Here is a 25,164-nt window from a genome sequence, read left to right as displayed (position 1 = left end):
ATGCTTTCCAGCATGGCACAGTTTCACAGGTATTACAAAAATGACATGATAATTATATGCCAGTGTTTTTCAAAACCTGTGATAAAAAGCTTTCAGTTTTATCCTCTTTGAAGAACAAATAAAAAAAAGGTGCATCCTTAGATTTTCCATACAGAAATGTGATATATAGATATACATCCCAGAAAGGTTTTCATATAGTTATATATTCATATATGTTACAGTCATATATATATATATATATAGTACCAGTTTGGTGATGTATGTGTGCCCCCTATAGGCCAAAATTACATGTTACCCTTGAAGCGAGTTCAGTACTGTACAAGGGATGTGTGGAGTTACTGTAATGTTCAAGTGGTGTTAGTTAATGATTGTGTGTAAAGTTCCCATAGACTGATGCATCTCTTACATGGACATAAGGCCTTCTTTAAAACATTTGCACCAGCTCAGTTTTACTACTTCTTTAATGAGAACTTTCATCATAAGCCCCTTGCATTTACACAAATAACAAATTACTCTTTTAAATACATATACTACATATGCCCCCCATATGACAAGGACTAACTTTAGATATGTTGCCATATATGGCATATATTTAAAATTCTTAGATATATTGCATATAATAGGAATGTATATATGTCCATATATCACATTTTTATATGAGTAAAAACTAAGTAATAATAGATTGTAAAAAGTGTTTTTAAATATACTTTTCATTAGTGTGAACTAGACCCTTCCAGCTCTGTTCTGATCTTCACACACTGATATCTACTACTGATTCCACCTTCAGAGTAAGAAAAGTCCAAATTTACAATATTTATATATACTATTTATATCACATGTGCATGTATCCATGTATACTAGTTGAATACATACAATACATGCACACAGTAAAAAAAGGGACAAAAAGCAAACCCATGGTTTCTAGAGCTAAAAAAATATTCTGTATGTACACACTTATAAAACAACACGTTGCAATCGTGGACTATTGGCATCATGGTTCCTCCTCTTCTTTTAATACTTAGGAGCACAGGTAGCTCTGCGCACCTGAGGTAGAGTGGACGAGGCCGGACCTGGCGAAGGTTGGAGGAGAAGTGGACAGTCCTATCTGAGGCAGGGCCTTCTTCGAAGGGTGAAGTCTATGATCTCTTTTCTCTAAGAGGTGTTCAGGGGATACCCCGTCTTCGAAAACGTCTTCCAGAGTCAGCTGGGCCAGCCCGTTTTCCAGCGGCCCGTTGTGATTAGCCAGAATGTCCTGAAAGTGGTTTGAGGTGCTGGGAGGAATTTCAGTGTTTGAGTCAGGTTTGACTGAGGGGAATGATGGTGATGGCGGGGCATCTTTTCTGCAAGGAGTTTCCAGAGAGGGGTTGGTGTCACTCTGGACCTTCTGCACCACCTCCACTGGATCGGACAGCTCCGTGTGCACAATCACGTCTGCCTCCACCTGGTTCGAGCCCAGAGAGTTAGGATGCTCCTCACGACAGTTCTGAAACACACAGACACACACAGAGAGATATCATTGTCATTATCCTAATTCAAAACATTATCATTTCTTCTTGCAGTAGAAAATATATATATAGATAGATAGATAGATAGATAGACAGACAGATACTTTATTGATCCTTTATTGCATCAACTTAATGACTAATAGAAAAACAAGTATAATGTACAATATACGAGGAAAAATATCTAAATATATAAAAGAAATGTGGTGAATATGTATATTACTACTTGTGTAAACTGAGATAATTGTACAAATCTGGATTGATTCTCTGATAATTCGCCGACACCCCTCATAGACTCTTGCCTACTTTCAAGAATGTTTTAAGGTGATTAATCTAAAATAAAATCTAATAATGTACGCTATGGATTAATTAGGTCCTTAAAATATTACCGATAAAAACCTGATCTTTTAACAAATTACAGTCACAAACTCAATTTATTTAGACACTATTTATTGTGTCAGAGTTGGTATTTTACACTTCTAACAACTTCTAATGTAAACAATTAAAAAGTGTTTGTTTCCTACACCAGTATTTAGATTAGATTAACATCTAGCTATTTTGTAATTCTTATTAATTATTATTTGGTGCTTGACTTAAACTGTACATCATTGTTCATCTCTCCATAAAACACACAAAAATTATGTTGTTCACTGTTGTAAAATTTACTTCCTTTTTTTTTTTATCTCAGTGTGGCACCTAGCTTAAAAGATTGCCTTTATTTACACAATAATAAGCTGTTTAGCTTACATACCAAGCTACTGTAGCTAGCATGAAGTAATTTACTTTTTTGTGAAGTTAAAACTACAGTGGAACCTCGGATTACGAGCTTAATTCGTTCCGGAAGTGGGCTCGTATTCCAAAACACTCTTAAACCAAATTTAATTTTCCCATAGGAAATAATGGAAACTTAAATTATTCGTTCTACAGCCCAAAAAAATAAATACATAAATATAATTAATACAAAATATAAAGTAAAAATAAAACAAATTAACCTGTACTTTACCTTAAAAAAAATGTAAAATTAAACCCCGACAGATAAGGGTTTTCGTTTGTGCATGCAGTGTATGTGTGTAAAATGTGCGCGCACACACACACACACACACACACACACACACATTAACGGATAGACCGTTTTTAAAACCATTTAAAAATTAGCAAGGAACATTCCTAGTCACACTCACGTGAGCGCATACTAACAGGATCACTGCTGATGTTGCAAAACAACAACAAAAACAAACAAAAAAAACAAATTAAACAGCACCTCACCTTTGAAAACAATCGCGACAGAGAGAAGTTTGTGTGTTTATTTGGCAACCTGAGAGGAGGGGGGATGAAGGGGGGCTCGCTCGCGTTTACGGCCCCCCTCTTTCAGGTTGCCAAATAAACACACAAACTCCCTGCCTTACACAGACACAAACACGCGCACTCAAAAACACTGCAAGCACTAAGACCCAGCAGGGGAGACGATAGGTCTCGGCTTTACAGCTCCCCTTCTCTCAGGTTGCCAAATAAACACACAAACTCTTCTCTGTCGCGACTGTTTTCAAAGGTGAGGAGCTGTTTAATTTTTGTTTAAAAAGCAGAAGAGACGATTACCTACAATTCTGCTGCAAGAGAGATAAAAACCGTTGCCTCACTTGTGATGATGTAACGCTCGTTGTTAAAACAAGAAGCGCATGCGTGAAACATGATACTCGGTGCTCGTTAACTAAGACAATGCTCGTTTTTCAAGTAAAAAATTATTAAAAATTGTTGCTCGTCTTGCAAAACACTCGTAAACCACGTTACTCGTAATCCGAGGTTCCACTGTAGCAGCAAAGTTCAAGCTTGCTATCAATATGTAACTACAGTACAACCTTAAGTGAAAGCTCAGTGGCCATGTTTGCTAAAAAGCTCGCTAATGTTAGCCAAAATACAGTAGCAGAATGTGAATTAAACCCATCTGCAAAAAATCTGCAAAAAGGCAGATTTTTAAGCAGGTTAGTTTATAACAGGCTAACTTTTAAACAGATTATATTGGTTTCAGGAGTCATTCTAGTTCCTTCTGTCCAGCCCTATGGTGTCAAACCTTAGGGCGACTTCTGGTTCAGAAAAATATGATGCACAAAAAAAAAAAAAAAAAAAGAATGCGAAAGTGCAAAAAAACATACAATTGTGAGTTCATCCCTATAGACCATCTGTTAAAATTTCCACCTTTACAACACAAATAAACATGTTTGCAAAAAACTGTAATGGTCTGCTGCTATATTTCCTATTATTGACAACTGTACTAGGGGCAAATTTTTATGTAGCTCATCAGATAAAATTATATTAAAACATTAAATTATGCATGATATGGGCCGATTGAAGTGTCAAAACGCTAGCTGCCTGCTTTGCACTTCTTAGTTACCCAGGTAACTGGAATCGTTGTTTAACTTAGCACGAGAAATGTAGGAGAAGACGCGGGACAAAGTGTAGGATACAAATAACAAAGTTCAATTAAATGCAAAGCTAGCTAGCTTGTGGTGATTGAGATAAGTAGACATGTTTAAACGAACAGCAGGCTCCGTTCACCAAAATTTTAGTTTCAATTCCCCACAAAAAAATCTAGTTCCCTTCATCACACCTCCATGGACAACAACTGCTACCTCTGGGACATGTTATACCATCATTCTGAACTGCTGCATCACAAAGCAGTATAACGCTAAGGGGAAAGCGCTATCTGCTTTCTTCTACATACACAACCCTTGCTTTCGGGTTTTATTCTTTCATACCAATTAGAACACAATATAGTGTAAAATACCCTTCCACACTTCCGATTAGCTTCCGTTTGTTAGCAAATTTTGCTCAGGTGTAATTATTAAAACTGCCCTTCAATAAGTCCCAGACATCTATCCATCCTGATAATAAAGACAATATAAGATTTTAATGCACTGTAGTCTCTTTTAGAAAAAAGGTGACCTTGTCACAGTATATTTTCCTTCATTCCTGTTGTGCATAAACACGGTATAATGACGGGACCGGAAAGTGGGGTGAAGACGTAAATGTTAACTGGAGAATAAATCAGGACTAATAGGAGGTGTAATGAAAAGCTCAAGGTTTCATTTGATTTCTCCCCTTCCTTCTGGCTCTGGACCTGTTTAGTCACAGAGAGAAAGAGAAAGTGCGTATGTGTGTAATTGGTAGGACACAAGCTACAGCACTTAATTGGAACCCTACGCTTATTTACTGGATATCTAATTGTTACTGGACATTTAATGTCAATTACTTTTTTCTCCTGCTTCAAAGGCCACATGCTCTATCAACCCCTTTATACTTCCTCTTTCACACACACAAACAACCCATCCAGCACACAATTGCAAATGTCATATAATGTCCACATACATTCACACCCACAGTGCAAACGCTTGTAAAACTGCACACACTCTCTTCACCTGGCTCTCCTTAGCGTCCCACGGTCCGTTAACGACACACGGTGAGTTTTCTGTTATTGCCTCTTTGTAGGTGCTGATCCGACTCGCCCATTCCCGGCTCACTGAACCATTCCAGCTCGGCTAGGTGACCGAAACATAAAAGAGAGTTAAACTAGCATAATATTTGCATAATGATATGATTTCTTAATGATAAAAGTCTTCTCCAAATCAGAACGTTGGCCTTCAGCAACCCTGAAGCCCTTTTCTTATTCCCAGGCTGTTTGTGAGAGCCAAATGGTCCTGAATTCATGATTCTTGGTGGATTGTCTCTGTTATCACATGACATAATCACCTACGATTTATCTGTACATGATGGTTTAGATAACCATTAATATAAAAGCCACGCCGAGTTCCGGTTTTAAAAATCATTAGATAACTATCTAAGTAAATCGTTTGAAAGCACCATATTGTGTATTACATCCAGCGTGTGTTTCTTTCAGTTCTTCAGAACAGATGGTATTTTTTCATTGCTACAGCTTTGTTTTTCTTTTCACTTTTGCGTCTTATAAAAGACAACAGAAAAAAATTAAAATGCTGGAAGCCAAAACACTTTCTTTATAGCTTAATCACATTCCCGCTGGAGTTCAGCTGGATGCCGAGCAACACAGCATCAAGGTTCCAGTCAAACACTGCAAATCTGAACACACCCTTAACGAGAACAGCTTCTCACACATTCTGTAATCAGGTTTAAGTTACTTATTTGTATTTTTTAAGATCTCAGTGCTTCAAAAACAAACATGAACTCACAGACAAATCTCACCTTCAGATCTGTCGGTGCATCGTAAGCTCCTCCTACACTACCCATGAGGCTTTGCTGCTCATTAGGTTCATTTAGGGGCAGAACCGGGTCCTGGGCTCCGGGGGGCATAAGTGTTTCGAGTTCATGGCAATCTGTGCAGTTAGGCATGACGGCAGGTACGGGATGGGTGTTCCTGCGGTACTGGGTGTTCACCAGCGTAGGTTCCAGCCCTCCAGGAGCATCACTGTACAAAAAAAAAAAAACAGATGCAAAGAGAAAGACACAGACATTAGACACCTATTTCAAATGAGCACTGTCAGTCACCACATCCTGTCGCTCAGTGGTGGAACGGTTGCCATCAACCCCCAACCAAGTGTCTAATAGAACAGCTCCTGCAGATGTACTTGAGCAATGAGCCTCGCCATCGAGCCATTCTCTTGGTTGTTTATGCAAAGTTATGCAAAATTAATTATATTTTAAAGGTCATGCCTGTGCAGATGTGTCGGCTCATACATATTCAAAACTTACACAATAAATGTATATACCATTTCTACACCAAAGCTCAGTAAAACTAGTTTCAGATGAGATATTCACCACAACAGCAGGGATACTGGACCTTAAGCAGAGTTAGTCCAGCACCAGGGGCAGATAAAAATTATTGCAGACTTTGCTAAAGAACTCTAGACACCCCTGTTTTTTTCCAAAACCAAGTTTCCTCCTAAGCACAGTCCTAGTTTTCCTGATCACATTTACAAACTCATGCTGGTTCTCCTGATCCTAAGTCTATTAATTCAAATTAAAATGAGTCGTTAAGTACCGGCTTTTTCCGTTGCGGAAGCTAACACACATGCAGACAAGGATGCAGAGAAGACCGAGACACACGCCGGCGATGATCCCAGTGACAGCACGAATGTCCAGCTCTGCAGAAGAGAGAAAGAGAGAGACCACAAGCCAGTGCACTTATTGTCTCCTTGGTCAACATACGCACTATGCTTTTGAATCATAGAGAATTAATACACTAGGTACAGGGTAGGTTACATCTTGGACAGGGTGCCAATCAATTGCAGGGCACACAAGCACACACACACACACACACACACACACACACACACACACACACACACAACGGGCAATTTGGGAATGCCAATTAGCCTAACCTACATGTCTTTGGACTGTGGGAGGAAACGTCTCAGGTTAGTTTGCTGTAACCCTGTTCCCTGAAACAGCGGGAACGAGATGCTGCGTGAAAACACTATGGGAACATCTTTCTGTGTTGCCGGTTGTGAAGCATGTGTGTATCAAACACGCCAAATTTTGGCATATATAACCTCGGTTAGGTGATGTCATCTGATGAAGCTAACTCGAGTAGCATGAACATCCAGAACACACTTGCTGCAGGGGAACACCTCTTGCCAGCGCAATAGATGAGGCAATCCCCCTGGTCGAATGAGCCCTGATTCCTAGAGGCAAAGTAAGACCACGCGCCTCATAGGCTATGGCAATACCATCTCTCACCCAATGTGACAACAGTTGTGTAGTGGCGGCCGCCCCCCGATTGCAGTCCCCATAACATATAAAAAGGTGCTCTGACTTACGCCACTGGCTAGTGCGGTGGACAAATCTGAAAAGCACGTACTGGGCACAGTAAGTGAAGTCTTTCCTGCTCCGGAGCTGTAAAAGGCGGAGGACAGAATGTTTTAAGAACAACTGGGTGCGTGGTTGAGAATGGAACTTTCGGAAGATAGTTCGGGTGAGGATGCCTAACAGTGCTGACTCTAGTGGTTCAAAAGGGGTGTCAATCAGACCTTCGGGAACAACAGATAAGTCCCCAGAAGGGACAGTGGCTCTAGTGGGCAGCCTCAACCATTTAGCTCCACAAAAAAAAAGGGCAACTAAAGGGTGCTTTCCCACAGAAACCCCATCAGTCAGAACATGACAAGCCAAAATAGCGGCTACATACATTCTGAGAGAAGTAGGGCATAAGCCAGACAACAACTCTTCTTGCAGAAACTCCAGCACTGAAACGATTCGGCAGTGGACTAAGTCTACATGTTTTGCCATGCACCAACTTTACAAATACACTCCATTTAAGGGCATAAGTTCTTCTAGAGGAGGGAGCCCTAACACTTAAAATTGTTTCAATTACACTGGCTGGTTAAGACCAGTATCTCTTATCAGGAAGGTTCTAGAGCTCGGACTGGGGATGAAATATTGTCCCCTGCGCCTGAGACAGAAGATCCCTCCTCACTGGAATCACTGACGGTGAGCCGTCGAGAAGAGATATTAGATCTAAAAACCACATTCTGGTCGGGCAACTAGGCGCTATCAGTAAGAGGAGCAAACCCTGTTGACGACTCTCGCCAAGACTCCCGGGACCAAAGCTATCGGGAAAAACGCATAAAGGCGTAATCTGGGCCACGTACGGGCCGAGGCGTCCACACCCAGGCGAGCTGGAAGATGGTACGAAGCATAGAAATGGTACGAAGCCCCTGACGCATAACCCTTATTGGGGATTGGCCCTTGAGTAAAATCCCCTGGTTCTTAGCCACAACTGAAATGCTCTCATGTACAGAAGGCCCAAAGGTATCACCGTGGATGCAGCTGCCATGAGACCTAAAGATCTCTGAAAGTGATAAACAGACACTTTCTGGTCTAGCTTGATTTCCTTGATTTCCTTTCCTTCCTGACACCCAAATATGTTGTCCTCTGAACAGGCCAACAATCATCATGCCGTTGGGTCTCAATCCTAAGAAACAAAGATGAGCTAGGATGACATCCTCATGTCGAAGTGCTAGCTCCTGAGACTGGGCCAGCCAGTCGTCTATGTAATTCAAAATACGGATGCCCTGGAGTCGTAAGAGCCAGAACTGCATCCATGCATTTTGTGTATGTGCGGGGTGAGAGAGCTAGACCAAATGGAAGGACTCGAGACTGGTAAGCTTCGCTCCCAAAAGCGAACCTCAGGAACATTTTGAAGCTGCATTTATTTATTTTTAGATAGCGGTTCAGCCCGCGAAAATCTAAAAATTGGAAGCAGCCCCCCGTTCCTCTTGGAAACCAAGCAATACCAAACGTAGTAGCCTGACTCTCTGTCTGGTAGGGTAACATGTTCTATGGCCCCTGTCAGCAGATGCGCCCTTTCTGGTTTCACGGAAGTGGAGACCACGCCGTTGAAACGCGGAGGGTGATGTGAGAACTGAATCCTGTAGCTTCTCTCTACACTGCTTAGTACCCAAGGAGATATACCTGGCAGTGCCTTCCAAGGGGCAAAAGTCTCGGCGGCTTGGTTAGCCGGGGAGGGAGGGCGGAGTTAGATGTTCGGCATTCTGAAACATGGCAGTAAAGTAACACTTAATTGGACGCCATTGTTGCCTAAAACACCAGTAGTGGCGGAGCATGAACACCGACCTCCTGGGGGTGCCAGGGAGAACACTTTATTCTCTAAAGGAATTCTACGTACCTCTCCCCGTTGAGGGGCCACCCCCATGGTCCTGGGCACATGAGCCTCAGGACTTCTTTGTGAAGAAGTGGTTGCCAGGCTCAAAAACACTCTCCTTGTGTGTTTCACGCCTCGCAAGAGTCAGACCCGGTCGAGACTGGGTGGCCGACAGTCCCGGTTCTTTAGCACGGCAGGGAAGGAATTTCCCGAAGGCTTGTTTATATAACTTTGCCTCACGAACCTAGTGGAGACCGAGTTAACGACGTCGCCAAACAGGCCAGAAGGCGAATGGGGGCATCAAGGAGGAATTCCATGAGATTCAGCCACAAGTGCCTCTCCGCGGAGACCATCGCAGCCATAAAACAGCCAATAGCACAAGCTGTCTGCTTTGTGGCACGAAGAGACAAGTCTGTGGCCCGGCGAAATTCCAGAACGCCCTATCTTAAAAAGCCCCGCCAGTGCTCGAGTCTCTAAGCAGGTCAGCCTGGTAGGCCTGCAAAACCGCCATAGTGTGCAATGGAGCACCAACCTGACCTGCTGCCTAAAAAGGAATCCGCCTCCCGCACACCTGCAAGATTCACGCGTAAGCCCCAGGAATGCACCGCGGCTCGGTGGGCCATCTCATTTAAAACTCTGGCATATTGGTGAGTTAAACACTTTCTCATTTTTGCTGGTTTACACACACACGCAAACACAACTAGGCTGTCATGAAGACAAAAAGATCTGAGGAATGTTTCCGGTTCACTCCTATTTATACCCTGCAGGTGCGCTTCATCAGATGATGTCACCTGGCCGAGGTTATATATGCCAAGATTTGGCGTGTTTGACACACACACTTCACTGCCGGCAACACAGAAGGATGTTCCCATAGCGTTTTCACGCAGCATTGAGTGTAGCTGTTGAAAGGGAACCGGAGTACCCGGGGGAAACCCACCAAGCACGGGGAAAACATGCAAACCCCTCACAGGCTTGATGTGGGAATCGAACCCTGACCCTGAAGATTTTACCCTACAGTGCTAACCGCTACAACACTGTGACACCTGATTCAATACAATAAAATTAAAATAATACTAAAATGCATCTGTTTATAACTTTGACACTTGTTTCTTGTTCACTTGTTTCAATCTATCAGAGGACACACATGCACTCTAACGCCAATTATCCTAATCTGCATGTCTTTGGACTGTGGGAGGAAACTGGAGTACCCAGAGGAAACTCATCAAGCACAGGGAAAACATGCAAACTCCATGCACACAGCCCCAAGGCAGGAATCGAACCCGGACCCTGGAGGTGCAAGGCAACAGTGCTATGGACTATGCCACAGTGCCGCCAATATTTTAACTCTAATTAAAATTATAAACTGCTAAACAATAACAAACCATACACCTAAGATGGTAAATGGTAAAACACTCCCATTTGGTTCTTATATATGACTGTTGTGCTACTTTCAAATGAATTTAATAAAAATAACTTGTTAACTTGCAATAAATAAATACATGTAATAAATGTAACAAGTGTAATATATATTAATAATTAACAGTCGCCTGGTTTGTAAAAAAGGTTCTGTAATTTTGAAGATCTTACATATATATATTAAAAATATGTTCATATACTGTATATGAATACGTGTACGTGTGAGAGTGTATCTGTGCGTGTGCCTACAGAGTGTTGCGGTTATTTGTTTGTATTCAGAACTGTTTTATTTATCTTAAATTCCCATGAAACTCACCATGTTTCATCGGGGGTGTGTGCACATCCTTTATGGGAGAGAACGGCCCCACTCCAACCTCTGTGCACGCCCCCATCTTAAAGTAGTACCGTGTCCCACTCAAAAGACCCAGAACCTCTGTGCTAGATACAGATCCTGTGTGAAAAAAGAGGTATATTGTATAGCGGCATAAAGGAAATCAGTACTGCCAGCGAGGCTGGTGTTGCCAGGTGTGCAGGTTTCACCCAAAAAGCTGCATATGTTTCCTCATAAAATCATGTCTCACATCTCATGCGATCATGTGTTAATGTTTTTTATCTTCCTTTAAAATCTATCTATACATGTAAGGACACATGAAAAATAATACTCATTGAATGTTTCAAATAAAACTATTAAAAGTGTTATTACAAGGCTCATCTTTGATTCCTCACTAAACTCTTGTTTGTAGAGCACATCTGGCAAAATTGTTTATAAGATTGTTTATAAGATGTGCTCACCATTATGACTCTGGTTGGTCCACAGGTAGTCTGGCTGACTGAGGTTGCCGCTGTAGAGCATTTGATAGCTTATGATAATACCATTAGGCTCCAGAGGGGGGCGCCAGCTTACCAACACAGAGGATGAGTCTATGGCACTCAGCTGTAGGTCTGTAGGTGGAGATGAGGGTCCTGCAATAATCAGATGCACAGCATATAAAGCAGTGAGTATTAACCAGCACAAGCTCCACCCACTTAAACAAGTTAAGATGTGAAAACACCCACACAGTCATTTAGTTCCAGTATTAGTATTAATATATTCGGAACTGATAATAAATTCGTTGACACAACCAAAGTTCTTTTCTGCTTTTTATAAGTTGATTTGTTTAGAAATTGAGAATGTAATATCTAAGTTATACCTTTAAAAACTATTACAGTATAAACTACAATATTGAGAAAGTCTCGAACTGGTCCTGTTACTGTATGTATTTTTACTGCACGTATGCACGTCTTCTTCCAACACCACGTAACAAGCTTGTGCAAAGATTTTCATTCAGTTTAACAGGAACAGTTTTATATTGCATGCATGTGCTTTAATCCACTTGATACACAATTATGATTATGTGTGCTTTAGTGACACTCTTCTGAAAAATCTATTTGACAGTAACACAGCTTAGCACAGCTATCATGGACGAATACCACACACACACATACCCACACTCTCACACATACAGTCCGCACATGGCACCATTCATGTAATTTTTGTAAAACACACACATTTGGCTGGTGTGACTGACAGGCTAAGAGTCTCATGACCAATTAAATCCCGATACATCCCCGTGAGTGTGTTTAGTGCTCACTGTCAGTGAGTGTGGACTCCTCCACCGTGCCGCTGAAGGGCCCGCCGGTGTTGATGCCGTTGGACTGGATGGCCAGCTCATACCGGGTGAAGGGTTTAAGTGCACCTAACAGGATCTCCTGAGACGTGCTTAAAAAAGGGAAAGCAGTAAACACACAGTTATTTATCTACCGGCCTGGAAAACATGAGCATGGTTTATTGTAAAATTCTAAATGAAACACAGATTTGCAACTGCACACTTAATTACAAGAAAAAAAACCTCGCAAAAATAAGAAAAAAGAATTTCTTTATTAAAAACGTTTTGTTATTGCTAGAAAGTCTCTCATCTGTTTATTATGAGAAGAACATAACATTTATTTATTTAAACTGGGATTTATTTATTTACTTATCTACATATGTAGGTATTTGTTTATTTATTCTGACTAGGGGTTATTTATTTAATTATTTACTTATTTATTTATTCTGATGGGATTTATTTAGTCATTCATTTAAATGTGGATTATTTAATTACCTGAACTGAGATTTACTTATGTACATATGTATTTGTTTGTATGTTTATTCTAAATTTTTACTTATTAATTTATTTGTTTATCCATACATCCATTCAGTCTAACTGGGATTTATTTATTTGTTTATCTATTTATTTACGTACGTACGTATTTATTTATTTATTTATTTATTTAACCAAGTATTTATGTGTTTGTTCATTTGTTTATTTCTTCCTTTCTCTTTTTGTTTGTTCATTTGTTTATTAATTTATTAACTTGTTAGCTTGTTCGTTAATGTGGATTTATTTGTTTGTTTATTGATTCATTTATTCTGAAGATACGCACTGTGCTGTACAAGTGACACAAAAAAATGTGTGTGTGTGTAATCTACTTTGTAACCCACCTGGTGTGGTAGGAGACGAGTGAGGCGTTGCGGTTGCCCGCGGGGCTGCACCGTATCGTGTAGTTAATGATGCGCACGTTGCTGAAGGGCGGTTTCTCCCAGCGCAGCCAGATGGACGTGGAGCTGTTAGCTTGAGCTTTAAGGGTGCTGGGGGGCAGTGGGGGAGGGTGGTCCAGGGGTCGAACTGCAAAACACAAACTAACACAATGACTAAATGATTTTAATCTGAATCTTAATCATAATCCGAACCTGAGCATTAATCGCTGGCTACATGCCTCTAGAGACACAATTCGAGTCCTGGAATATGCCCCTTGCCATCAGGGTAGAGAAACTGGACACTATGCATGATGGGTGCATCGCTTTATGAGCTTCCCTTCTTACCCATCACTCTGGAATAGGCTCAATCTGGTCTCATCAGGTCACATGACCTTTTTCCATCACTCCAAAGTCCAATCTTTATGCTCTCTAGCAAACTGAATCTGATGAGTCTCACTAACGAGTGGTTTACAGCTGTTAATTCCCAATCCTATGAGTTCTCATTAGTGTGTGTGTGTGTGTGTGTGTGTGCAGAAATGCTCACATACTTTCACTATTAAACATAGCTCAGATTTCTACTGTCCAGTAATTCAATCGTCATTTACTTGCTTGACACGGGCCAATAATCTGTAAACGCAGCTCTTTTGTGGACTAATGTAGTTAACTCATATTCAACCTCGATCAGTGAATTTCTCGGTCCGGCCCTTCCATGTGGCAGGATAGCCTTCAGCTTGCTTATTACACGCCCACACTTTCACTTCATATAGGCGATCAGGAGCTGAAACACACACACATACACACACAAAGAAAATGTAATAGGTCTGTGTGAAGACAAACGGCCTGTCATATAAAGGCAGGGTGAATTCTGTCTCACCAAGACCAGTGATTTCGTAATGCTTTACTCGCTTGCGCAGCCTGATGTGCGGAGCACCAGCCGCAAAACCCTCCTGATTGGTCGCCACCATGCCATCTGCTTCCCGATAGGCCAGTTTGTAGCTGGTGATCTGCGTGTGATTGGGCGGCGGTTGCCATGTGACATGGAGCGAATTCATCTTAGCTGTCACTCTGAGCTCAGTGGGAGGAAGGAGCACTAGATGACAGACAGAATGCAAGCATTAAAGATACATAATCAAAACCATACACTTAAAACGTTTATTTCAATAATTTTTTTTATTGCTACACTTCTGTCAAATTAAGCAACAGTTCAGAAACAAACCCCAACATGCCAACAATACTGTAAATCAGGGCAAATCTTTTTTTTGCCCTCTTTCATAAAAATGAAAACAAACAACACTTAAAATTAGTGATATTTTGAGCTTAAACATACAGTACACTGTATAACACTGTCCTATTTTGTTCTGACTTAATATTTTAATACAAAACAAAAAACTATATACATGACAATGGCAATTTGTTTGTATTTACAGTGGAACCTTGGATTAGAGCCATAATTCGTCTTTGAAGCAGGCTCGTATTCCAAAACACTCGTAAACCAAATAAAAACTTTCCATAAGAAATAATGGAAACTCAAATTATTCGTTCCACAGCCCAAAAAATATATATACATAAAAATAATTAACTAAATATTAAGTAAAAACAAACAATTAACCTAAACTTTACCTTCAAAAAAAAGTTGAAATAATTCCAGACAGATAAGTGTTTCCGTTTGTGCGCTCAGGCGCTGTGTGTGTGTGTGTTTGTGTGTGACCAAGACCAAGACTTGCTCATTTTCCAAGTCAAAAATGTTTAAAAATCTTTGCTCGTCTTGCGAAACACGCGCAAACCGCGTTACTCGCAAATCGTGGTTTGACTGTATTTTACATATAAGGGGTGTAAATACTATTGCCACTTTCAAAAGAAAGAAAAAACATGAGGTTTTCATGCAAACGTTTTAGGTGTTGTGTGTGTGTGTGTGTGTGTGTATCTGTGTGTTCTCACCCTGAGTAAGGTTGGGTGTTTGCGGAAAAGTCCATTCTGAAAGTTCAAAAAAGCCTGAACGGGTTCCTGCAACCATCTGGAACTGGTTTGTATGGGCTGTACTGGGCTTTGGCTCTCTCAGGGTCACCTGGGTCTCGTTACCTTCCAACTCTTCTGCAGCCACAAACCCACACACACACACACAAACACACACACACACACACACGCACAGAAGCCATTTATTGCCAGATATTTTAAATTACTATACATGCGACTTCTAATAAATAATTTATAATCTGGCCTGTGTTACGGTGATTGACCCTGGAGATAGGACATGCCACTCCCACCCAGAGATCACGCCCATTCTAGAAATGTTTCATATTACAGTATTCACATACAACTGCGAGAAATCTGATTCCTCTACCACTCACCGTCCTCCACCGTCTCTATGGTGATAGACTGAGATGGACGGCTGGCTCCCATGGGTGAATAAGCCACCATGTAAAAGGTGTAGGCCGTGTGAGGCTGCAGCTCCTTCACGTGGTACTCTGTCGTGTCGTTGTTCACTGCAAACTGATACTCCATGTTATCAAACCCTGCTGGAAAACAGAGCAGTTTACAGTATATCAGTAATATGGGGTATAATCTGCAACTTTTCACTTTAAACTTGGGATGATCCCAAACTGAACCAAATCCTTCTGACACTGAAAACGCTAAAGCTAGTTGAAAGCACTAATTGCCTTCTTCTACATACATGAGCTGTGATTGGCTAGTGTCATTGTGATTGACAGGGGAGAGCCAGTATGCCACGCCCATCACAGCACACACTGTTTTGCTGACACATGTGGCTGTCGCATCATTAGGAATTAAAATTCCCTGATGATGAAGTAAAAAACTGGCTAGTTACCTGGTTGCTTAGCAACAGTGTTCCTATTAACTACACGACCAGTGAGCATATTGTGTATTTATCTTCCTAAAACAAAAAGTTTCTAAGGTTCATTTAAACTAATAAAATGATGAGGAGTGTGATATTAAATCTGCTGCTCACCTTGCTTTTTATTTAAAGTATTGCTAAACCCAACTCCCTGACTGTGACGGTGTCCTACCTGTGGCGCGCTGGTAGTGGATGGAGAAACCGATGACCTGCTCACGGTTATGTTCTGGTGGTTCCCACGTGAGGCGAATGGAGGTGCTAGAGAGAGGCGTGGCCTGGAGATGAAGCGGAGGACTGGGAAGTCCCGCCCTCACAATGACAGACAGTTTGGCGGTCGCGCAGGCGGTGCCCAGGACGTTTGAGGCGAGGCACTGGTAATATCCAGCGTCATCAGGCCGCAGCTGGTTGATGAGGAGAACGCCCGGACTCTGAGTCTTTACCCGAGCTGTCCAGTGCAGACGCTCGCCGTCCTTCAGCCAGAGCAGAGACGCAGCCGGTGAACCTGAACTGTTACACACAAACCTCGCCGTGTTCCCCCGAGAGAGCGACACTGACTCTGGAGGTTTCACAATCACCGGAGGGGCTGAGGGGTAAAGAAATAGAGGGAGAAGATCAAGAACAACTCTTCAAATACTAATAAATAAAAATAAAGAGACAGTGGAAAAGAAAGAACGCACGTGTTTAAATTATGCTGTTTAAAGCCATCTAGAATAAAAGTGAACCAAAGATAAAAAAACAAAAATGAATCCAAAGAAAACATGCATGAGTTGGATGTGTAGACAGATAGATAGATAGATAGATAGATAGATAGATAGATAGATAGATAGATAGATAAGATTAACATGAACAAATAAGCATCGGAATGTAAATGATTGTACGATAAAAATTAAAAAAACTAAAAGTAGAAATGAATAAAGAGAAAGAAAGAAGTTTGATGAATTTTAATTGACAAAAGAAAAATAAATAAGGGGTATTTAAGAAGACAAAAATAATTAACTAGAAGAACTAGAAGAATGTGATGAGAATGGACAATAAAACAAAAAATAAAAAACAATTAGATAGGAAGAATGAAATGTAATGCAATAATATAAATGTCATATATAATATAATAATAAATGTATTATAGCTCCACATCTGACGCAGTGTTACCCAGCATGCGGATCTCAGCGGTCGCAGAGACGAACTCTCGCGTTTTGGGCTTGTTGGCGCGACACACATACACCCCGGCATGGTGACTAAGTGTGTGAGGTATGACGAGGTTGGTGGCGAGGACGAGAACATCTGCAGCAATGGGTTTCCCATCTGTAGCACAGAGAGTTGCTTTTTAGAAGATGAATGGAGGAAGATTAGAAAACATTAAAGCAATGCACATACACAGATTCTCAACGGCATTAAAGGGCACCTGTTACACAAAATCCACTTTCTAGTCATTTTCAGACGTTCAGACGGGTCTCCGGTGTACGTGTGTAAACCAAAAACATAGCATGTGACCTCATGTAAGAAGAGCCCCCTTCCTGGCATGCTGTACAGCTCTGTGTCCCTGGTGGGCGTGGCTCAGCAGTAGCTAATTTACATAGACAATGAAATAGCATGTTTGTAAGAGGAATAGTATATAAATGGTTTCTTTTGTGTGCCAATTTATGCCTTGCCACACTAAATCCAGAATAGATTTTTTTTTTGCTAAAAACACCATAAAATCGACATAGCTTTTGTTCTGTACATCGGATGTTGAAAATGATAATGAGAGCTTTAAGCGAACCAGGACTTTATACTGGTGAACCAAAACTATCGTATAATTTTATACTATGGTCCGAACCAAGAGGAAGTGTACTGTAAACACAACATTAACTTCTGGATGTTTTAAGATTGTGGTCTTGTGGGGGTACGGGAGAAATGAGTCGGCCTCACAGGTTTCAATTTCTCAGTCTGGGAGCTCAATGATAGAAAATGGCTGTCCTATAAAGCTGTCCTAATGGTATATAATCCTAATTTCTGAAAATCCACAAGAAGACAGCTTTCATAGTCTGAAACAGCTCTGAGACAAAATGGCGTCCGTTCAAGCGCGCACCAAACACCATGTAGCATTATACTTCCCCGACGTCTTCCCGGGTTCCCTTTAAAAGAGGTCTGCTAACCCAGCTGCGTCACCAAGATTCCCCTCCCGATTTGGAAGCGCAGTCTCATGGGAGTATAATGGGGAAACCAAAACAACAAACCTGTGTGTTTGTGTCAAAGGTCTATATGACTCACTTTGCTGGACTTACAAACAAATCCAACTTACGAACAAGTCGAGGACTTACTGTACTAAAATACTGGACATTTAAAAGACACCACTGATTAGAACACCTGTGAAGCGGAGTGATATGTAGAGTTAAATGTTGCAGTGTTGTAAAAACTGTACTCTTCCTTGGTGCGGGACCGGTAGTATGTAGCTTTCATCTGAAAACTGTGTATATAGTTCATTAATTCATTGTCTATACCGCTTTATCCTGTGTACAGGTTCACAGGAGCCTGGAGCCTATCTTAGGAGACATAGGACATAAGGTGGGATACACCATGTGGACGAGGTGCCAATCCATCGCAGACTGTAAATATATAGTATATCACTCACTCATCTTCTATAGCGCTTTATCCTGTAAGGGTTGTGGGGACCTGGAGTGTATCCCAGGAGGCTTAGGGTAATAGGCAGGGTACACCCTGGACATGGTGCCAATCCATCGCAGGGCACACACATAAACACACTCACACACCCATTCACACACAACGGGCAATTTGTGAACGCCAATTAGCCTGACCTCCATATCTTTAAACTGTGGGAGGAAACCGGAGTACCCAGAGGAAACCCACTAAGCACGGGGAGAACATGCAAACTCCATGCACACAGAGACGAGCATCGAACCTGGTCGGGAATCGAACCCGGACCCTGGAGGTGCAAGGCGACAGTGCTAACGAATATAGTGTATTTAAAAAAAAATGATATATTTGCACTCTTTGACACTAAAGGAAAAGCTTAAAAAATAGATATATGCAGCCTAACATTACAAAATATGCCACTTAAATGGTACCACTGCAGCACATACTACAGAAGTACAGTTAAAAGAACAGTAGATTTTGGTACTGTTATTTCCCAGAGAGCACACGGATTAAAAGGAAAGAAATCAAATTCTTTCCTCATATAACAGCATCGTCCTGTGCGCAGAAAACTGGCCGAGTCTGATGTGTACTATTAATCAGCAGGAGGCAGTAGAGAACAACAGAGACCACATGGTGCTGCTGTAATTAATTCTGTAGGGACGGACTGACCAGCAGCATCTGCCATGTTTTTCAGCAGACAAAGAAAACAGCCTAAGAAAAGACTAGACACGGTCGTGTTTGCCAGAACGCCTTCAGCTGCACAGCATTTATCATGCAAATGTCAGTATAAAGGATCTCTGATGAGACGTGTGAGAAGAATTTGATTGCAGCTCACTGAGAACAATGCCTCGACGTCTGGAAGTCCGCTCCATTGTCAAGCACTCGGCAGAAAAAGCAGTCCACTCTGTGCTTTGTACAAAGTCTCTCTCATGAGAGTCGTGGAGCTTCCTGACCAGATACTGTCGCATAAAAGGTGGTGTCTGTCGCATCATTTCAGTAGCAAAGGACATAAGGAGTGCCCTAAGATGTTAGTAGAGCTAAACTGGGCCACAGCAGGCAAATATAGTGGACTTCAGACAATATGTCATAAATCATGCACCTTTCCATTTCAATTAAAGTTGTATAAATGTCATAATTATGCATATTTTGGACAAATCTTAAAGCTGAGAGTCAGTCAAATGCAAATAAAAGCACTATAATACAAGGAAAATATTACATTGTGGCGGGGTAGCTCAGTGGTTAAGACATTAGCCTAGTAATTGTAAAGTCCCAGGTTTAAACCCCAGCACCAACAAGTTGTCCCTGTTGGGCCCTTGAACAAGGCCCTTGACTGCTCAAATGTAAAATGTTCTGGAAAAAAAGTGTCCTGAAGTGTCCCAAATGTTGTCCTGAAATTCTCAGGACTGTCCCTGTTACAGCATCTAGGACTTCTGGTTCTAGAATTTGTCCAATGACATGCATTTCAAACAACAATGTATATTATGACCACCTGCATAATATTGAGTAGGTCCTCTTTTTGCCACCAAAACACTAATCAGACCACACGGCCCATCCTTCGCTCCCGATATGTGTTAGTGAGCTTTCGCTACCCATGACCCTGTCACTGGTTCCCAGGTTTCCTTCCTTGGATCACTTTTGGTCGGTCCTGACCTCTGCAGACCAGGAACATCCCACAATCCTCTACCATCACAATTTGGCCCCCTGTTATAGTAGCTCCAGTTACAATATTATGTGTCACGGATGCATTAGTGACAAGTATGCTCTTAAACCTTTATTCGAACTTGTTGGCAGCCTTCCCTTCTACAGGGGTGTGAAGAGGTGGGGCCGGGCCTTGGGCTTTCTCCGCGCTATACAAGTGAGAAGTGGAGCTTAGCTCGGGGGAGTTCAGGAGAGAGAAGAAAGCATGGCGGATGTAAACGGCATGTGAGAGGTGCGGTGCCATGCGCTCCAGGTGGACTGAGAGCACAAGAGACATCGTGTAAGCATGAGCTGACGCGGCACTTGTACTTTCGCCGATAACCAGCTTTCTCAATCCAGCCACAGAAAAGGGAACGACTGCTGCACTCACTGTTAAGGTCCCCTTCCCCAGCTGAGATCGCCACTGCAGTTAACAGAGGAGCAACAGACGATGTTGGCTGCAATCGTGTTTGACTCCCATATGTGAATGCACCCAAAAAGGACTGGGCGGGCTATCACTCGCCAGCCGAGTGCCCACATGCCAGCTGGCCACTGCCTCTGGACCCACACATGCACACCTTTACTTCTTTTCTTCCACCATCCTCAAAATCTTTTCCTTTCCCAATTTTTCCAATAAACCTTTCCTTTTCTATAAGACCTTGCTTCGTGTCTGTGGTGTGCCCCAGGTCAAAGATATTACATTTATTACAGTGGTACCTAAAAGTGGGTGGATTACATTAGGCACCAAGTGAACATTTTGTCCCTGAAGTGTGTTGGTGGGTTGAAAGCAGAAAAAATGGGCACGCATGAGGATTTGAGTGACTAACAAGGGCCAAATTGTGATGGCTAGACAACTAGGTCAGAGCAACTCCAAAACTGCAGCTCTTGTGGGCTGTTCTCAGGTCAAAACATATGAGAAGTGATCCAAGGAAGAGAAACCAGTAAACTGGCAACAGGATCAAGGCTCACTGATGCAGATGGGGAGCAACGCTGGCCCGTGTAGTCCGATCCAATAGAAAAGGGTAATATTATTACCTTAATAATGTTGTGGGAGGTCACGTTACACCTGACCGACGTGTGTGTGTGTGTGTGTTTTTGGCACAAGATCTAAAGCAGTAATTTGTATTTTCTTAGATGAGCTAATATATGTTTTATTTTATTAGCACAACAAAGCATTCTGTCTCTATTTACACTTCTCCACACTGCTTCCCCTCAAAGAGGGCGCTGTCTTTTAATTTTTCAGGCTATATACAGTAACTCATTGCACTCATTTGGAGCAGTATGCAGCTCTTACCTTGTCTACTCCAGGACACGAAAGGTTTGGGTTGGCCATGAGCCATACACTCGAGCACTGCTGGCCGCCCTAGAACCACAGTCAAGTCTCGCGGAGGAGCTACAATCGTCACCTCGCTCTCCTCTGAAGGACCTGACAATATACACACACACATGTACATATACTGTATACACACAGCATGGTTTAGAGTTCTCTTGTTGCAGGTGTGTGTGCATATACCAAAGCCCACGAGAGGGCAGAAGCATGTGATAGCCAGACAAAACATTCAGTCAACGGGAACGTGACTCAGGGTCAAAGAGGCATCCTGTCAACACACAGCTGTCTGAAACACTCCGCAAAGAGGCTTGAGAGAAAGTAAATGTCTGTGTGTGTGTAAGAGAAAGAAAGAGAGAGGGAGAGAGGGAGCGAGACAAAAAAACAAGCATGTACAGTAAGCGCGTCACTCTGCTCACTTCAAGTTCAGCTGATACGTCTGTAAGGGGAAAAAAATCTTATTTCAAAATTTCATTTGAAAATCGAGAGAATGAAGGAGCTGCTGACAGTCCTTATAGGTAAGGAATAAAAAGACTCCATGTCATGGTGTTACAGGAAAACAATCGGCAATAGGGTGGGGTGTGATGAAGTGATTCACTCTCACTGTCCCAACCCAAAGATGTTTATTTCCCCAGGGGTTTCTTTATTCCTCTTATTCCACAACAGTTTACAGCGGAGGACAGTTTTTATTTAATAAAAACGATAAAATTGCATGCAAGTCGAGGAACATCAACAGAACATTAGGTAATATTTTATAGCAGCTATAAATGAACCGTTTGACAACAAGACGTTGAGCTTTTACTCATTCTGACAAATTGTTATTTATTTATTTGTTTATAAGCATCTCCTTCATCAGCTTTCTCTTCCTGTGCATCAGCCTCCATTTCACTGCTCTTCGTTCTTGTCGGGGTTTTATGATCCCGGTGTCTTGAACCTTTTCCAGAAAACATCCAGAAACTAATTGACTTGTCGGGGCAAAAAGATTCAACTGTTTCCCCATTAAAGAAGAGTTGCATGCAGTCATTCAGTGTTTCAGGGTGTAGAGAGGTACGATGTGCTGTCTTCACTCGGTTCATGCAAGAATATCCTCTCTCACAGATAACTGTTGATGGACTAAGTGTCAGCATTAATTTCACTAGCAACAAGATACGAGAGAGGTGTTCTGGATTCTCAGAGAGGATCTACAGTACCTTGCTACCCTGATGTTTTGCATTTTTAGATCCATCCGTTCTTGTGGAATTTTCTCCTTCTCCTCCTCATCTAGCAAACTGGCAAAATGTGTGACAAGATAATCCACTTCTTTATCCCCATAAATTGCCAGCTCTTCTCTTGGGTAGTAAATGGTGGAAGAGTCAAAAACCTTGAAACAAGAGAAAGGCTTTTCACGCAGATTTTTTAATCTGCCCTCATCTCTTCTAGCAGGTTCGCTGACTTTTTGTGAGCTGAGTTTCACAGTAGAAAACGCTACCATCCTCGTTCACTGTGAACTTTGTGTCCAAGGTTTTTTCTGGTATTCTCCTGGTTTAGTTTTTAGGCTGAGTAGGCGTAATGTGGTGCTCTTAACTAACTGATTTGTTGGTGTGATGTTTAGGTTATCATGCTGAAAATCAGTACAGTAATTGGATAAGATGGTACTGTAGTCCAACATGAAATGCAGGAAGCAAACAAATTTCTCAGTCTTCATCTCCTGCACCACCAACTTAGCCTTGGCTGCATCCTCGGACTTGACATCACTTTCTCCTGCCATGTTCTCCATATGAACGACGGTGGAAGTGTAATATTTCTCCACAGCCTTCAGACATCTCAGCTGGCTTTGGAAGCCACCATGTGCTCTTCAGGCCACTGAAATGTGCCAGTTTTTCTGGGGAATAGTAGTACATCTTAAAGATGGTTTTTATTGTATCTTCAAATTTCACCAGGTACACACAGCCTTTCACGCTATCCAGCATAGCTAGCTCTAATTTGTGTGCCACACAGTGGATTGTTTCAGTCTCCCAGCTACTCCTGTTTTCTCACCCATCATCACTGCAGCACCATCAAAATTTACACACTTTCTTTTTCCATGTGTCTTCTCTGATACCCATGGTGTTCATCGCTTCATCAATAGACAAGCGCCCTCTAAAATCCCTGCAGCATTTGCACTCTTGACTGGCTGACGTTTGATCATGTATGTGGATATGTCACCATTATCTCTCACATACCTGACATGAACCAACTCCTGTTCTATTATACCAGTGTCTGTACTGCCATCTGCAAGAATGGAAAAAAACATGCTTTCCTGAATTTCCTTTTTGATCTGCAAGTTTTATAAACTCTCTGCAAGCATGGTCATTGAGGTAAGTAGAACCAAGATCTAGGCCATTTGTTTTTTGAAGTTTGCAAAGACTGCTAAATTTTGCCAATGGTAGTTTACTCTTTGCAACATAGTACGCTGTGTTAAACAGCTTTTTCAGGACTTGTGCTTGCTTTATTTTTAGTATGTTTTTTTGCAATTGGTGTTTGTTCTGGGAAAGATGCTGCAAACTGAGTACCAATGCATTTCTTGTGATGCAGAGATTTTTCATGGGTTCTGATGGGGTCTTTCTTAAAATTACTGGTCCCAGTAACAAAGGTGCTTGTCGATATTATTGTTATTGCTTGTCGTCATATTCCAGTTACAAAAATTCTTTTGTCCATGAAACCAAAAAGCTGCGCTTTCTTTTTGCCTCACAGTCCGATTTGTCATAACTTTTCCGCTTTGTGGTAGGCTTTTCTAAGGCTGTCGCTTCTTCACCCTGACCTGTCTTATTTGGCTCAGCTGAACTAAAATACCTGCGTACAGTAAATCCATCTATTTTTACACATGCACACACATAACAGTCCGCAATTTTTTTCATCTCTGCGCAATCACATGTTTAACCTTGCTGCGGGAGATTTTACTTGTCATGAATAGTAAGCTAACGAGTGATCGGACAATGTCAGGAATTGGTGCGCAATTAAAGTTAAGTTAGCGTAAAGTTGGCGTGTCTGTACATTGAAGATATTTGTGAAAAAAAATAAGATAAACTAAGATGAGTAATAAAGCACATCAAGATGTTTTTTTGGATTTTTTTTGTGTTTGTTTTAAGCACGCATCACATAAACCTTTTTTTAACAAGTTCTAAGGGGGTTCTCACTGGTGTATTTGACCGAGCTTAAGGTAACATATAGGCTTTACTTTATCGCAATCAGACCACAGGAAGAGAAGAGATGCTATTTTGGTACTTTTTTAAATGGAAATCGAACTTAAAAAAATTCATTAGGTAATCTCAAAATTTAACAGATGGCTCTGTAAATTTTTTAAAATGCATTTATGAGTGTAAAATTGAAATCTATTTAATAAACACAATCTCACACCTTTATTCCACGCACTTCACGGTACCATGTAAAAATCTTATTTAATTTAAATAAATGTTTTAGAACGGGCTTACAGTATAAGTGTGCAATTAAATTTCATGCAAACAAATTTACAGGTACATCTAGTATCTCAAACAAACAAAAAAATGCAGTTTTAACAATGTTAATAAGACTTCATTGTGTTGAGGATTTAAGTAT

The 25,164-nt window shown here is 41.4% G+C and overlaps 1 protein-coding gene across 3 annotated transcripts in view; it reads right to left on the bottom strand.

Moving 5' to 3' along the window:
• Positions 1 to 258: 258 nt before the first annotated feature.
• The window catches only part of igdcc4 (immunoglobulin superfamily, DCC subclass, member 4), a 58,743-nt gene continuing 33,837 nt past the window's right edge, over positions 259 to 25,164 (bottom strand). The window contains exons 5-19 of one of the 3 annotated variants that reach the window (XM_053492230.1): positions 21,559 to 21,690; positions 17,103 to 17,255; positions 16,126 to 16,536; positions 15,451 to 15,618; positions 15,041 to 15,193; positions 13,977 to 14,192; positions 13,779 to 13,880; positions 13,067 to 13,250; positions 12,177 to 12,304; positions 11,338 to 11,508; positions 10,862 to 10,996; positions 6,511 to 6,613; positions 5,715 to 5,937; positions 4,916 to 5,035; positions 259 to 1,483 (exon numbers count right to left, since the gene is read on the bottom strand). In XM_053492230.1, the coding sequence (XP_053348205.1) occupies positions 1,019 to 1,483; positions 4,916 to 5,035; positions 5,715 to 5,937; positions 6,511 to 6,613; positions 10,862 to 10,996; positions 11,338 to 11,508; positions 12,177 to 12,304; positions 13,067 to 13,250; positions 13,779 to 13,880; positions 13,977 to 14,192; positions 15,041 to 15,193; positions 15,451 to 15,618; positions 16,126 to 16,536; positions 17,103 to 17,255; positions 21,559 to 21,690 (2,864 nt within the window). In that variant the 3' untranslated portion in view covers positions 259 to 1,018. The remainder of the gene's footprint in view (positions 1,484 to 4,915; positions 5,036 to 5,714; positions 5,938 to 6,510; positions 6,614 to 10,861; positions 10,997 to 11,337; positions 11,509 to 12,176; positions 12,305 to 13,066; positions 13,251 to 13,778; positions 13,881 to 13,976; positions 14,193 to 15,040; positions 15,194 to 15,450; positions 15,619 to 16,125; positions 16,537 to 17,102; positions 17,256 to 21,558; positions 21,691 to 25,164) is intronic. The other 2 variants (XM_053492232.1, XM_053492233.1) reach the window with 2 other exon arrangements.

This window comes from Clarias gariepinus, chromosome 3 (assembly GCF_024256425.1).
Source record: "Clarias gariepinus isolate MV-2021 ecotype Netherlands chromosome 3, CGAR_prim_01v2, whole genome shotgun sequence".
In the NCBI taxonomy this organism is placed as follows: domain Eukaryota; kingdom Metazoa; phylum Chordata; class Actinopteri; order Siluriformes; family Clariidae; genus Clarias; species Clarias gariepinus.
This window is presented reverse-complemented; position numbering and strand designations above follow the sequence as displayed.